The sequence below is a fragment of the Drosophila albomicans genome, chromosome 4 (genome assembly GCF_009650485.2).
Source record: "Drosophila albomicans strain 15112-1751.03 chromosome 4, ASM965048v2, whole genome shotgun sequence".
In the NCBI taxonomy this organism is placed as follows: Eukaryota; Metazoa; Arthropoda; class Insecta; order Diptera; family Drosophilidae; genus Drosophila; species Drosophila albomicans.
In genome coordinates, this window is record NC_047630.2 from 840280 (window position 1) to 855794 (window position 15515).

The 15515-nt window shown below is 35.2% G+C and overlaps 2 protein-coding genes and 1 pseudogene across 9 annotated transcripts in view; 2 read left to right on the forward strand and 1 right to left on the reverse strand.

Annotated features, from left to right (window-relative positions):
- The window catches only part of LOC117573088 (zinc finger protein 2), a 56469-nt gene that overhangs the window by 24427 nt on the left and 16527 nt on the right, over positions 1-15515 (forward strand). For all 8 annotated transcript variants that reach the window (XR_004572627.2, XR_004572628.2, XM_052006251.1 and 5 more), the window contains 3 exons: positions 4952-6792; positions 11823-12004; positions 13703-15325. Coding sequence is in view for 6 of the 8 variants with exons in the window: in XM_052006251.1 (XP_051862211.1) it covers positions 4952-6792; positions 11823-12004; positions 13703-15325 (3646 nt within the window). In the remaining 2 variants the exon portion in view is untranslated. The remainder of the gene's footprint in view (positions 1-4951; positions 6793-11822; positions 12005-13702; positions 15326-15515) is intronic.
- Positions 1-15515, reverse strand: part of LOC117573089 (putative uncharacterized protein DDB_G0277255) — a 72747-nt gene that overhangs the window by 1372 nt on the left and 55860 nt on the right. The gene's annotated exons all lie outside the window — the stretch shown is intronic.
- Positions 9664-10238, forward strand: LOC117573091 (peptidyl-prolyl cis-trans isomerase-like; annotated as a pseudogene).

A 15515-nucleotide genomic window follows, 5' to 3' on the forward strand; every position in this document is an offset into this window, starting at 1 on the left:
ATGGGTAGCGGGTATCTCAGATCGGGCACACTCGACTGTAGCTTTCTGATTGTCGGGAGCAGCAAACTGCTAATGTTAATGCAATGATGTGACAGCGTCTGCCAGGAGCACTGCTTCTGCCGGAGAGAGAGAGAGCACTGCATGCTCTCTGACACTGTTAACGATGACGTGCATTTCGATCGGCTAATTGCCTTCTTACTTGTATTTTTATACTCATTGAAGTCGTGTCGGTGGCGAAGCTTGATAAAGTCACACCCAAAATTACAAGTGGTTACATATACGAACATATGTACCACGAAAATAAACTTAAAATTTGAACTTTTGGGTTTAATTTTTATAAACAATAATTTAACGCGTGAAAGCTACTAATTAAGCTAAGTAGCTTTATATATATATATATATATATAGTTTAATAGTTTGCATTCGCATATACATATGTACATATGTTTTCTTCTATTTGTTATTATTTATTTATTTTAGATCATAATCATATTTATAGTTAAATTATAATGAATTTGGGTATTAAGAATATTGACTACACTATTGCGCCTAGCTGCCTAATAATAGAATTTGAAAGCGATAAAAAAAGTTTTTCATTCTGATTAATAAAATAAATAATTACATTGATATCCTAATGTCGATGATATCAGCCCTAGAATTTGGTGAAGATAATTGTTAATTCAAATATAAGATGTAGCGAAGGTGAGGGATAATAGGAATAAAGTGCCAAGTAAGGAATTACAGACTAGCAAGAGCACAATCATCGAACTCCCGATTGAGAAAGTTCAGTGCCTTATTCTGGTTCTGGTTGTATTCAAAACAAAGGCCAGTCAAGGTTCTGGTGTTCTGGTGTTTGCATCAATTGCTCTCCTCTTCTCCGTCCGAAAAAACATTGGACGGAGTATCAGGGGTGGATGACTCTAAAATGTTTTTATGTACACTGATCCAAATTTCACATAGATATTAGCATGTCTGAAGACCTTTGTAATTTGGATTGTAAGTTGAGATATTATTTCATTAATTTTGAATTAGTTAGTTGTGGATATAGGTTTAATTACGTTTGAGAATAATTGCTGCATAGATAAGGTAAAACCGATTCGATATAGAAAAAAATCAACTCAAAAGGATGTCTTTAATTTGTATTTGAATATATACAAATTATGTTCTTTTTTTTTATGTATTAATTACGCGGCAAATAAAAATAAAAATTACAGCTGATAATTGGAAAATATGTAAATAGGGGTTTGTTGAGAAATCCTAAATTTTACCCAATATTTCCGGACGGAAATCGCGAAATATATAAATTGATTGAATTGACTTTATTTTGGCACAGTGTATGTTGAGGTTGCAGATGTTGATTGTTGTTGTTGCTACGTCTTTATTTCTTCTGTGTGTGGAGCAGTCGTTATCTGTTTTCATATTGCTTAACTGGTTTATATTCAGTTCGTCTTCAGCTTATGCTATGCAGTACACCCACACACAAATTCTCTCTGATATATCAACCACCACCATCCAAGTGTGGCATGCGGCTTTGCCTTTGGCTTTGACTGTAGCTTTAAGTGTGGCAATACCTTCGTTTCTTGCCCAGACGTGGTCGTGCAGTTTCCGTATCTGAGCCTGGCTCTTTTCATAATGTGTATGTGTATATTTGCCTTTGTGTAAGCAACTTGGTTGGTATGCAAAAAAAAAAAAAAAAAAAAACACGACTCCACGCACTCATCAGGTCTTAAAGGCGAAAGGCATGTGAATACGTTTACAAAGTCTTTTGATTACTCCAGTGATTCTTATAATATTCTTTTTGACGTCAATGCGCGCGTAACTTTTCCTCTAAACATTGACCAAGATGCATTGCTAGGATAGTTTTAAAAAATCTGGTACTGCTGTATACTTTAAGTGCCCACGAAGACAACACTATCATATTTAGAATAATTCTTTATAAATACTCAAATTCCATATTCCAAATAACCAATAACCAATAATAAAGAAAAAGCATGTATGAAACCTTTAACTGAGTGTGCTGGACTGTGAGATTCTTAAATTTTACCACGAAAAAATGCTAAGAAATACGAAAAACTATTGCTATATCGATATACTAATAGGTTAAAAATATGTGAGCGAAGGAGAAAATAATAATAATCTGATTGCAACAACAGCAACCCAGCAAGCAATTTGAGCGATTTCTGACAGTTTTCTGATAGTTTTTTATGAGCATTTTACATCATAAAGTGCCCAAAAAAGAGTCCGGAAAGAGCGTTTTTTTCCGTGAAAACAATCGCACTTTAAGAGGGCAATTTCTGAGTCTAATATGACTCTTTTTTGACACAGAAATAAGTGCTTTCACCCTCCTAATCAAGCATTGAAAACGCTCCGAAAATACTCATAAAAGTATAATTTTTAGGCACTTAAATCGCACCGAAAAAATTCTTATCGGACTCGTTTTGGTTTATACAATCGTGTGGATAAATTGATCTTTATATAATTTTTATTTAATTCAACAAATTACAATATTAGAAAAATATAAAGAATTTGAAGAAAAATTTAAAAATAATTGAAATATTATAAAGTAAGTATTTCAAATTCAAAGTTTAATGAAGAACTTAACTTAACGTATATTTTATATTTTAATTGTCCACTAATCACGACCGACTTGCAAGGCACGTAACATAATGCAGAAACTAAATAAATGTTTTGCGATCTCGATTATCGCAAATCTGCATTCCGTTATTTTAAGCGCTGTTTTAACTCAGTTCTTACTTAACTTAACTCCGAATATGCTCAGACAATAGACCATTTTATGAGTCGATGTTTAGAATGCACTGATTGCGCTCCGAAAACGATCTTATTTATGTGCCTACTCAGAAAACACTCTTAAAATCGGCTCTTTTTGGACACATAATTTAGAGCCCTCCTAACTTTGCTTGCTGGGAAGTGCCCTCGAAGTAATGATAGTTATTTCTATTATAGTATCTGCATATCAATTTCATATACAATACATAGGCAGACAGTCGTCTCGCCTGTTGACATTCTAATGACTAACTCCCCTACCAATTCATTCGATATAAGCATAATAAAAATTCATGATCGCAAAAGTTTTTAACTATACACACATACATACATATGGTACCATATTGATGTGGTGACCACGACAAAGAATCTGCTCCATAATTGTCATTCGTTGCTTTAACAATTATGTTTAATTCATGTAATACTTGCTAAAACTATTCATTAGGTAAATTTAATTTTATTTCGTTTGCTGTACTTTAAAATATATGTACTTATAAGAGTGTACAAACGAGTCAAAGGGAATTGCAATGATAGCCAAATAATTAGTCTTTTCTTTTAATGCAAAATGCAGTTACACTGGGTTGTGTGTGTGTGTGTGTGCAAAAACCGCATTATAGTGCCATTATAGCGAAGAGTTGTCATTAAATAGCTACAGTGCTTTAAAAGTCATACTTCAGATAATTTTGAAGTAATTACATATCTATTTTGCATTGTTGAAGCTCTCTCCCTTCAGTTTGTTATTGTTATACCCATAGGGTAGAAGGGTATTATACTCGTAACTTTGTGCCGGCAGAATATGTTTGTAACAAGCATAACGAGTCTCTCCGACCCTTTAAAGTGTACTCGTATATATTTTTGATCAGCGTCAACAGCCGAGACGATCAAACCATGTCTGTTTGTCCGTGTGAACACCGTGATCTCAGAGACTATAAGAGATAGAGCTATAATTTTTTTTTCGACAGCATTTATTATATTTGCACGCAGATCAAGTTTATTTCAAATTTTTTTCTACGCCCATTTCAGCGCCCACGAATTGACAAAACTCGAATAATAATTGTAATTTTAAAGCTAGGGACAAATTTTGCATATGGGTAAATTCCATGGCGGAATTTGAAATAAACTGAAACAATTTTAAAAATAAGTGAATGTTATTTTATTAAAGCTTAGGTAAGCACTATATTTAGAGGTAAGATTGATTTTAGAAACTTGTTCTGCTTTACGATAAAATATATAAATTCGTTCATTTTTTGGCTTTGCGTACGAATTTGTTAATTTTTGTACTTATCAGAACAGAAAACAAAACAGAAAGAAAAGTTCAAAACCATTCTTAGCTCTAATTAAAGTACATATCTAGAGCTATAAAAAGAACCTTTTTTTATTTTTAAAATTGTTTCAGTTTATGTTATTTTCAATGTAAAGAGTCTCGCACGGGTCAAATTCCGTCATGAAATTACCGATATACAATAACTATAGTCTTTGAGATTTCTGAAAATTTGATTGCGATCAGTTACTAGGCATCTTAGTTGGTTTAGCTGATAATTTGGTATATTTTGCACTCTATAGTATATCTTGAATGTAGTACCATATCAATATACCCAATATACCATTTATCATTTTTGTTTTTAGTATTTTTGTCGTGATATATTTTTAGAATAATACAATATATTACTTTCATTCAAAATGGGAAGCGGGCACACTCGACAGAAGCTTTCTTACTTGTTATATAAAACGACAATAAAATAAATTGAATTTTAATTTGTACTTATTCTGACTATTTAACTGAGGGAACATGTCCTCTTCTCTCCATAAACTCCGAATGTGAAATTTGCTTATGTACATGATAATTTATTTTAAACTCAGATTAGAGACAGTGTTTGGACAGGACATGTGTTTTCTTAATCATCGGAAACTGTCGGGACAATATTAGTGCCCTACGTAGGTGTAAAACCACAGAAAGATGTGTGATCTTAAGATTTATAAAAGTATATAAATTTATAATGACTGATATTTGTTAAGGCGATATCTGTATAAATCAGCATCCAACTTTCTGCTCAGAATAGGAATGCAAATATCTTGGCGTCGAGGTTATCTCTAATTAAGTTATCTAACCTAATGTAGTGCTATACCTCAATTAGAAATTGAACAACGAATGTTTTTTTATTCGCAGTTTTCCAATACTAATGACGGCTCTCCAATGTCCAGTTCTGATGTTAAAACTTTCAATGGCAAAATAGTATACAATCTTGATGGCAGTGCGTTTATTATCGATGCAGGGAATGCGAATGTCCCTTCCTGCACAAGTTTAACATCTACAACGCCTACCAGCTCACTGTCGTCTACTTTCGATGCGCATTTAGTTGGACCAACGTCGACGTATTCAACTAAAACTGAAACTAGAACTGGAGGTGGAAAACGCGCCCAAGGAACATCATTGGCATTGGCAAATAAAGTCCGACTCTTACAGGATCAAATCGTTGAGGAAAACGGAGTTGTAAAGGACTATCATCAACTAAGTCCAAAAATTCACTCGTTTCGTGTGGTCTCCGCTCAAGATGTCAACGCACATTGCGAGGACGGAGCTAATGTATTTCAAACGCATTCGCACAAGCCCATATTGATGTGCTTTATCTGTAAATTGTCATTTGGAAACGTTAATTCATTTAGTTTGCATGCGAAAGCAGAGCACGCGCTTAATCTGGTGGAGCTTGAGCAGCAGCTGCTAAAACGCGAATATTCCAGTGCCATCATCCAGCGAAATATGGATGAAAAGCCACAGATATCATTCCTTCAGCCACTTGATCCAGTCAACGCCGATGTCGGTGATTCTGGAAATGGCTGCAATTTGGTGGAGACTTCAGCAGTTATAGCTCCTAAACGTTGTCCCCCCGACAGTGATGGCAACGATGATCATCGAAATGACGACGATGATAATATTAGCGATGATGGCGAAAACGATATTGAGAAGGACGACGAAAAGAAAGAAAATGCAGATAAGACGATTGCAATATCTAAAGTAGCAGTCAATAGTACTGTGAAACTTAGTTCCTCAAATCCAGCAACAATAAAGACTAATAACACCCCTTCAAAATCAACAAGCTACAATACAAATACAATCAGAACAACGACAACAACATCGACATTGACATCTACAACGGCACCTTCATCACAGTCATCATCATCATCAACAAACCTAATGTGTGTCTCATCTGCGTCTATCTCTGCACCAGCTTTGGCTTCAGCATCGTTGCTAATTGACATGGAAGTGCTGCAGCAGAAAAGTGATGATTCGCCTTTGGCAACTCGAACTGATAATCTAAGTAGCGATAAGTTGATACCAATTGAACCCACATCTTTCATGAGTTCAATATCCCCTACATCACGTCCACACCCAGCTGATGCTGCTCATTCCAACCATTCGACAGCAGAAGCTGCGGATGCATCAGAAGCCATCGGAGCTGGAGCTGCATCAACTGCGGCAGACATATTGCATCAGCATCTAATTTCCCTGCAAGGACAACAGCAATCAGTGCATTCCACTGGCGGTATCTTCCCACCGATAGAAGCTCCAGCTCACACGCATCTTAGTTCCTTTCATGCATCCCTGGCTGCACTGGCGGCAAACGAGCAAAATGCTAGGAGTGTCAAACTACTTTCGGACTTTCTTCAACAACAACTTCAAAATCAACAGCAGCAGCAGCTACTTATGCTCCCCAGCAAATGCCCCGAACATACAGACTTTAAAGGAGTCGACTGCAAAACATGCGAGTTAATAGATATTCAAACTCGCACCAAGTCACCAGGTACACTACAATCTTCAACTCAATGTCAACCACAAAGATCTCCTAATACCAGTTCTAGTGGGGGATTGACAACTCCGATGCCCATGCCCATCTCCCCTAGTGCATCATCAGCTGTCAATATGGGCAGCACGACGACTGCGTCCAGCTTCACAATTGGTGCCTGCTCTGATCATATTAACGGACGTCCTCAAGGAGTCGACTGTGCTCGGTAAGTTCCGAACCCTCTACAGTGGTAGATATCATATAAGTAAAACGGATTAAATAACACCAAATTGATATATGTACAATGTTTTTTTTAATTACTTGAGGTGTATTTTTCTTTTCGAATAAATGAAGCGTTTTTGCACAAAGTTTTAATAAAATAATTATAACAGAAGGAGGCATCTCCGACCCCATTGATCAGCGTCAACAGCCGACACGATATAGCCATGTCCTTTTGTCTATCTGTCCGTATGAACACCTAGATCTTAGAGACTATAAGAGATATATTTGTTATGTTTGCACGCAGATCAATTTTGTTTCAAAATTTTGACCACGCTCACTATCGTCCCCGCAAAAATAGAAAAACAAGCGTAATTTGTAAGCTAGTCTCAAATTCTGGTACAAAACATAATAACTAAATTCCTTATGATTCTTGAAAATTTAATTGCGATCAGATAAGTTGAAGATTGAAATTATTTACTTTATACATAAATACACCAAATAAATCCTTTGGTATATTTTTAGTAATTTAGCTTTTACAATATTTCCAATGAGTATGTCATTATCTCTCATTATAATTGGATTTAGATTATATCGCGGAGATACAAGTATACTTTTGCCACTTTTTAATCACGCGATAAGATCGAAATGTAATTACTTTCCGATTTTAGCGATTACCATATTGCGGCCGCCAAATGCAACGCGAACAAAACTGAAAATAGTCTTAATCTGCGTAATTAATTTTGAAACCAACATAAAAAGTTAAGAGTGTATACACTTTATAAATCCATTGTATGGACGAACAGTTAACGTGGGGTAACTTTCATCAGTTAAATTGATCCTCCGTTTAGCAGAAGCAGAAGTACTTTAATGTCATATATAATATAAGGGAATTTTAAATAAATTGACTACTACGAGTACACTTGTATTATTTTGATAAATTTGCATCTGATTTATTCTTTTTTGAGAACAATATAATTTTTGAATTTTCCAATTTGAATAACGACTAATAGCAACATTTTAAATATAGTGAGTTTTAATACCGGCTTTCACACTTTTTATTTTCTAGACTTTTGATTGGAAAATTTTATGCATAACTGACGACAACAGTCCTGTAGGGTATATTTATATATTCACCATTTAACATAGGCGTAATTTTAGCAACTTAACCGAGAATACCGAGAGTGCCGCTGGCGGTTCATTTGCACTGGTCATTAGCAAGGGGTTGTACTTATGAAGTCTGTCCTGTCTTATCCCTTTTTCTGGTCGTAGAAGAATGGGGTTGATCCGTGAGCAAACTTTTAAAACGTGCTGACATTGCGAAAGGGTTTTTATTTATTCTCGATTTGCAAAATATGTGTAATTATTGTTGCTGGTTGAACTTTGGCCGGCAACTTTCAATGGGAATTGTGAACCCCTCAAAAATGTAGCCAATGCTGCACAATAACTCATTAGTCTAATTTTACAAATACATATACATACATATGTACGAGTATGCATGTGTACTTATAACTCGAGTTGGATATGTAGAAGAGCGAAAAGAGCTGTAAGCAGCTTATGCAGACTCTTAACAGACTCTAATAAACGCCACTGCGAATGCTCATTTATACGCAAATTAACCTTGGGATTTCGTGGACATGCATCATTTTAGATAGGAATCGATTGACATGTGACAGCATGACTTATGACTATGCAATACAAAATTTACATATGTATACATCTACAGTTACTAAAATAATTTTAACCAAAATCGTAAATGTAAATCATGCTCCAGCGTTAATATCGATATCTTCGGACCATCATCTCCTCCTCTTAAACCCAACAAGTGTTTTGAGCGATGTTATGTGTCATCGATATACGTACATACATATGTATGTTATGTATGTACATACATGAAAAAGGTTTTGCTTAGACGCTGTTCCCAGAATAGCAAAATTTTGAGGGTGCGAAAAAATAAATATAATATATTACGCTAGCTCCATACATTTTACAGAGAACGTTTTTGGCAACATTTATGATCCTATGTTTAGAAAGAAATCGGTAAAAAACAAAAATTTATGACCTCATCACAAAACATTTATTATTATTTATGCTATTAAATAAATGCAATTATTAAAAAAAAAAAACATTCATTGCGTATTTCTATGGCGACAATAGCAAATATTGTTGCACTTGGTGTGACCTAATCTGATTAAAAAGTTGAGGTTCTTATATCCTAAGCATCCGCTTAAATGATGCAATTTTATGATGAAAATGCTTATACCAAAGTTCGAAAAGATATTTAGGGGTAAAGTAAACAAATTTAGGCAGAAAGAAGAAGAATATCAAGTGTATAGGAACAAATCAACAAAAAATAAGGAAGGTTATAAATTATATGACATTTAAATTTAATTTACCAACTCGATCATATTCCTGAACTAGTTGTCCGTTTGATCTTCCTGGTGAATTTTTTTTTAGTAATTACTTATGTCTGCTTTTATTTTTTTTACTTTTTATTGTATTATTATTATATTTAAAATATAAAAAAAATGTTCACACAAATATACACATTAAAGTTAAATTACTACCATGAATATGTTAGCTCGAAATGAAGACTTCATACTACATATGTTAAAATGCACAATTTTGATAGATACATACATAAATACATATGTGCATATGAACATTGTTCTCTTATGGAAGGGATTCATTGTGCTACTCTTAGAATAGCAATGGCTTTTTCTCCTGGCATACTATAATATTTTGGGTCGAGCTGCTCAGCAACCTTTAATATAACTTTCTATGCTCCTGCAAATGTCAAAGGTTGACGAAAAATGGAGGAATCCAAGATATTATATTTTTTTCTTTTATTAAAGTATGTTTGACATACTTTCAGTTGCAATTTTGAATTCAGTTTGATCGCGAATATTCTAACGGATCGAAAATGAGTACTTTGCCAGGAGTATTCTTCGATACGACCGCCGATGGCGAGCTCGTCGGCAGAATAATTACGGAGCTGCGCTCCGATGTCGTGGCCACCATCGTGAACACCGCCGAGAATTTCCGTGCTCTGTGCACAGGCGAGAATGGTTTCGGCTACAAGGGCTCCAATTTCCATCGCGTCGTTCCAAACTTCAACAACGGCAACAAGTTTCCCGATTAGAACTTCCGTCTGAAGCACACCGGTTCCGGCATCTTGTCGATGACCTCCCTCTCGTTGTATTCGCCGAGGGTCTAGATCTTGTCAAGAAGATCGAGTCATACGGCTCGCAGTCGGGCAAGTCCACAAAGAAGATTGTGGTTGCCGATTGTGGCTCACTTTAAGCTGATCTGGCCTGTGTCACTCTGGCGTATTTCTGTTAAGACGAAACACGTTCGCATTTTCTCCAAAAAAAAAAAAAAGAAAAGAAAACCACATTTTTTTTGTTACCAATAACTGTAATGATATGAAAAATAATACATATTTTCAATAGACATTTTTACATTAAACTTAAATGTTGCGATTAAGTAAATTTAATTTTTTTTTAGTTTGGCCAGTATACTGATTCAAAATTTGTCGGTTGGTGGTGGTTGAAATAAGCTTTGATCCATACATATGTACATATGTATGTAAGAAGTACCTTTTCTTTGTTGTGAGATACCCCGTCTTTCATATGTATTTACATACATACATATTGTACTCGTATGTATGCAAACAATACAATAATTGTGATGCACCAATTTGTGTAATTATAGAGACAGGGCGATGGTACTTATCAATACATTTAAACAAGCATTTAAAGGCACATGCACGCATATGAATGTACATATGTGTATGTACGAGTACATAAGTATGTATGTATGTGGACACTTGCTTAATCATCTGCATGTAAATTACCGCAGTTTAATAGTGTGGCGCGTTGGGAATTGACTTGTGGGTTACGGAGGATGGCGGTTGGAGTGTCGGTCGTGGACGGTGAATTTACGTACACAAGGGCGAAGCGGCTTAACTAAAATAAATTAAACCAATTGCTCTGATTTCACTTGATAAGTGATATATAAAAACGTATACATTTTCTTCTCTCTTCAGCATCAATTGTCGCAATTTATGGAGATACATAAAATTTCATCAACACTTGTATGTGGGGTGACATTGTTGTCATTGTGAGATCTTCTATTAGTTGCGTTTTTGTGCAGACAATAATGTAATAATGTCGTGGCTTGAATTCATATTAGATAATTAAAATGGATATGCTACCTTTTTTTTTTAAATGCATACATAAGTGTGTAAGAGAAAATACTAGCAAAGGTTCACCATGTTATTAAGTTTGTAACTCCGATGAGCGATCTCATTTATTCTAGATTTAATTATTTCCCCCAGTTTTTACGTTTTTGTGCTTAAAGATTTCATTTTGTTTGATTGATCTACATACATTGTATATTGTATTGTTATAGGATATACACCTCAATAGCATCCGTTTGAAGCCAATTAAGAATACATTATAGGGTCGGAATTAAATTTTCTTATATAGCTGGAAAACAAAATGGATAAATTTCTCTCTAAAATGGATCTAATTCAATAATCTCTTGAAAGCTGCAGCGATGCATCGAGCATCGATATTTTATTTAGTGATGTTTTCTGATGTTTGTCAAAGCATCATCAACATCACCATTTTATTGTCAACTGATCACAAGAAGTGCTAAAAATTATCAATATATAGCTTCTTCGCACGTCAAAAAGTTCGCTCATCTCGGAGCAGCGCTTTAATCGCTGTTTTTTTTACCATTTGACGGCCGTTTTTTTGAATAGTTTTTTTAATAAAGCAATTTATTTTACCTTGGACCAGTGCTTGGCAACACTAAATCGAGCTCGGCATTTGCATTTCGTAAGTGCATCCAAAGTCGTTTTGAATTTGAAATGTTCAATTTTGATATCCTATGTATTCTTCGATTAATAGTTTAATTAAACTTTGAAGGGTTGCAAAGTTCTTAAAGGGGATAAATGTGTTTATCTGAAATATTAATATTTTTGAAACTCTGAACCATACATTAATTTTCAATTTGTTTTTGTTATTGCAGTTGTGAAATGCTTTTGAATTCTGCCCGCTTAAATAGTGGAGTCCAGATGTCAACACGTAACTCATGCAAGACCCTTAAATGTCCGCAATGTAATTGGCATTATAAATATCAGGAGACATTAGAGATTCATATGCGCGAAAAACATCCGGATGGGGAAAGTGCCTGTGGTTATTGCTTAGCAGGTAAGTCTTTTTATTGTTACACTTGCTTTACTACCCAGCCTAAGAAACTAATAAAGCTTTAACCTCATTTAATAAAATATTTTTTATAAAGTAAAAGAAGGGCCTTATAATATAATTTAAATGAATGTAACAAGCAAATAGTATATACAAGCAAGAACATGTACTATATAAGTTCTTGATCAGCGTCAACAGCTGAGACGGCAAAATAGAATAACCAACGTAAGTTTTAAACTAGAGATTTGAATTTTGGCATTGACAATAATAACTATAATGTCTATGATTTCTAAAAATTTAGTCACGATCCAAGAAAATTGCATCCCCTAATTACTACGGGTCTTAGTAGCGTTGGCTGACAATCTGACAATATATTTTACGATCTATAGTATATTTCGAATGTAGTACTATATTAATATACCAAATATATCCTTTCGCGTATGTTCAGTTTTATTGTTTTGTGTGTTTTGTTTTTATTCGAAATGGGTAGCCAGTATCTCACAGTCGAGCACACTCGACTACAGCTTTCTTACTTCTTTAATTATCAAAATAAAAGTAAAGTTGTTTATCAAATTTTATGAAATACATTTATTTTTCAATATTTATTATACGTGTTTTTTCGTGAATGTGCATTTTATAAATTAGTATTTGGACTAAAAATCAATAAGTAAGAATGTCAAACGTAATTCGCCATTAAATGTATATTTTTATACTTGTTAACGGTAAACGTATGTGTAGTATGTAGCAGGTAGAAATATCTTATATTTTATATTCTTCAATATATTTTAAATATTATATGTTTTAACGCATTATTTTTGGTATGTACAAATTTTGAAATATTTTACAAATCAAGATATTAGAAAAAATTGTAAATCACTTTACATTTATATTTTAACAAATTTAGCAAATTTATTTAAATATATATACATATAATCTTAAATTTATTTGAATATTTAAATGTTGTACTTAATGCGAATAATGTATTCTATGTAGACGAATCATTTTAGCTTTCAATTTTTATTTTGTAGTTTTTATCTACTTTTATAAGTTTATTCCTGTCATCTGAATTTAGTTACATTTTGCCTTATATATTATATCTTGCTAGAAAATTTAAGTTTGTTGACTCACTTAATTTTCAATAAAAGCAATACAGTGTTATTCATAAAATAAACCAAATTAATATACCAAAATACTAAAATAACAATTAATGAGTCATAAATACTGTAGTTATTATGGTATTTACCAAAAATCGCAGCTCTAGCATAAACATTAATAGTTATTCGATTTATTTCGATTAGGGCGTGGTCATAATGGGCGTGGCAGAAATTTGAAACAGACTTAATCTGCATGCAAACATTATAAGTTCTGTCGAAAAAAATATAGCCGTATCTCTTATAGTCTCTGTGAGATCTAGGTTTTCTTACGAACAGACGGACAGATGGAAACGTCTCGGCTGTTGACGCTGATTAAGATTATATATACTTTATCGGGGCGGAGATGCTTCCTTCTGCCATTATAGCAATAGCACCCTTCTACCCTAGCGGGTAGCGGGTATAATTATTATTTATTATTAAGAAGTTGACAGTTTGATATGTTTAAAGATTTTGAAATAAGCAAAGTGCCTTTCATAATATATTTGCTAATTCTCTTCACTTAATTTTGTTTTATTCTGGGTGACTGCAAATGGATGTGATGTATTCGTAGGTCAACAGCACCCACGACTGGCAAGAGGTGAGTCCTACTCATGTGGTTATAAGCCATATCGCTGCGAAATCTGCAATTATTCCACGACAACCAAGGGCAACTTGTCTATTCACATGCAGTCCGATAAGCACCTGAATAACATGCAGGAGTTAAACAGCTCACAGAATATGGTTGCCAAATTACTGCTGCCCAGTTCCAGTTCTTCCCAGTCACAAGGAGTCGGTCTGTCGGCGACATCTCAGCAACAGCAGGCTTCGTTGGGGTCTGGCGCAGGCGCAGGCTCTGGATCGTCGTCCAGTGGCAGCATCAGTAATAATGCCACCAACAGCAATGTAAATAATACTTCTGGTTCGCCTGCGTTGCCGTCGTCATCTTCGGCAGGAGTTTCAGCCAAACCAAAACCTTCATTTCGTTGCGATATATGCAGCTATGAGACATCTGTGGCGCGTAATCTACGCATTCATATGACCAGTGAGAAGCATACCCACAATATGGCTGTGCTCCAAAATAATATCAAGCACATTCAGGCCTTCAACTTGCTGCAGCAACAGCAATTGGGTCCTGTAGCTGGAGCTGTAGCTGGTGGAAGTGCCAATAGCTTTCTGCCTGTTTCAGAGGTGGCATTGGCCGATTTGGCTTATAACCAGGCTCTGATGATTCAACTAATTCAACAGAATGCAGCCGTTCAACAACAGCAGCAACAGCAGCAGCAGCAAAATGCCACAAATTGCACCAAAATATCACCCACATCGCCATCGACAGTTAGCAGTACTCCTGATCAATTCACATACTCGCCAAAAGCATTAAGGATGGGCTTGAGTATGGGCATGGGCATGGGTATAGCGACACATTCAAGCGAATCTTCATCGGGCGATACGGACACAACACAATCAGCCCTCTCGTCCAGCAGCTTGCCAGATTTGTGGCCAACCGCGATGTATAGTTGTCAAGTATGTGAGTGCTTTAGCACCAACAATATGGATGAACTTAACCAGCATTTATTATTGGATCGCTCACGGCAATCGTCGAATAATTCCCCCGAAATAATGGTCATTCATAACAACAATTATATATGCCGATTATGCAACTACAAGACGAATCTAAAGGCAAACTTTCAGTTGCACAGCAAGACAGACAAACACTTGCAAAAGTTGAGCTTCATCAATCACATTCGCGAGGGCGGTGCAAGGAATGAGTATAAGCTGCAGCAGTATCATCAACCTCAACTAGCTACAAACGTGGTACAATTGAAGTGCAATTGCTGTGACTTTCACACCAACTCCATTCAGAAGTTATCGTTGCACTCACAGCAGATGCGACACGACACCTTGCGCATGATATTCCAACATTTACTTTATTTAATTCAGCAAAGTCAAATGCGAAAGCTAGTGCAGGATGTGCCAATGGATCAACATGAGGACCACCATCCTCAAAAGCTCTTAAGCTGCCAGTTGTGCAATTTTCGGGCCAAGAATTTGTATGACATGATTGTGCATGTGAAAGGACTGCGGCATATGCAGGTCGAGCAATTCATTTGCTTACAGCGGCGAAGTGAAAATCTCGAGATGCTTGCTCTTAACGAAGTATTTAAAATTTACGATGAATCATCAAGTAACAATGAGGGTATGATCAAAACTTAATACTAACTGAAGTAATTAATTATTTTTTATTAAACTAAAATCGCCTGTGCTTATAACAGTTGCTGTCCTAAGAGAGTTTTCTCTGAGATAGATCATATTTGTTTCAAGTTTTTACCACGCCCACTTCGGACTCTTAAAGCTGGGGTACAATTTTGGTATGGACATTAATATGA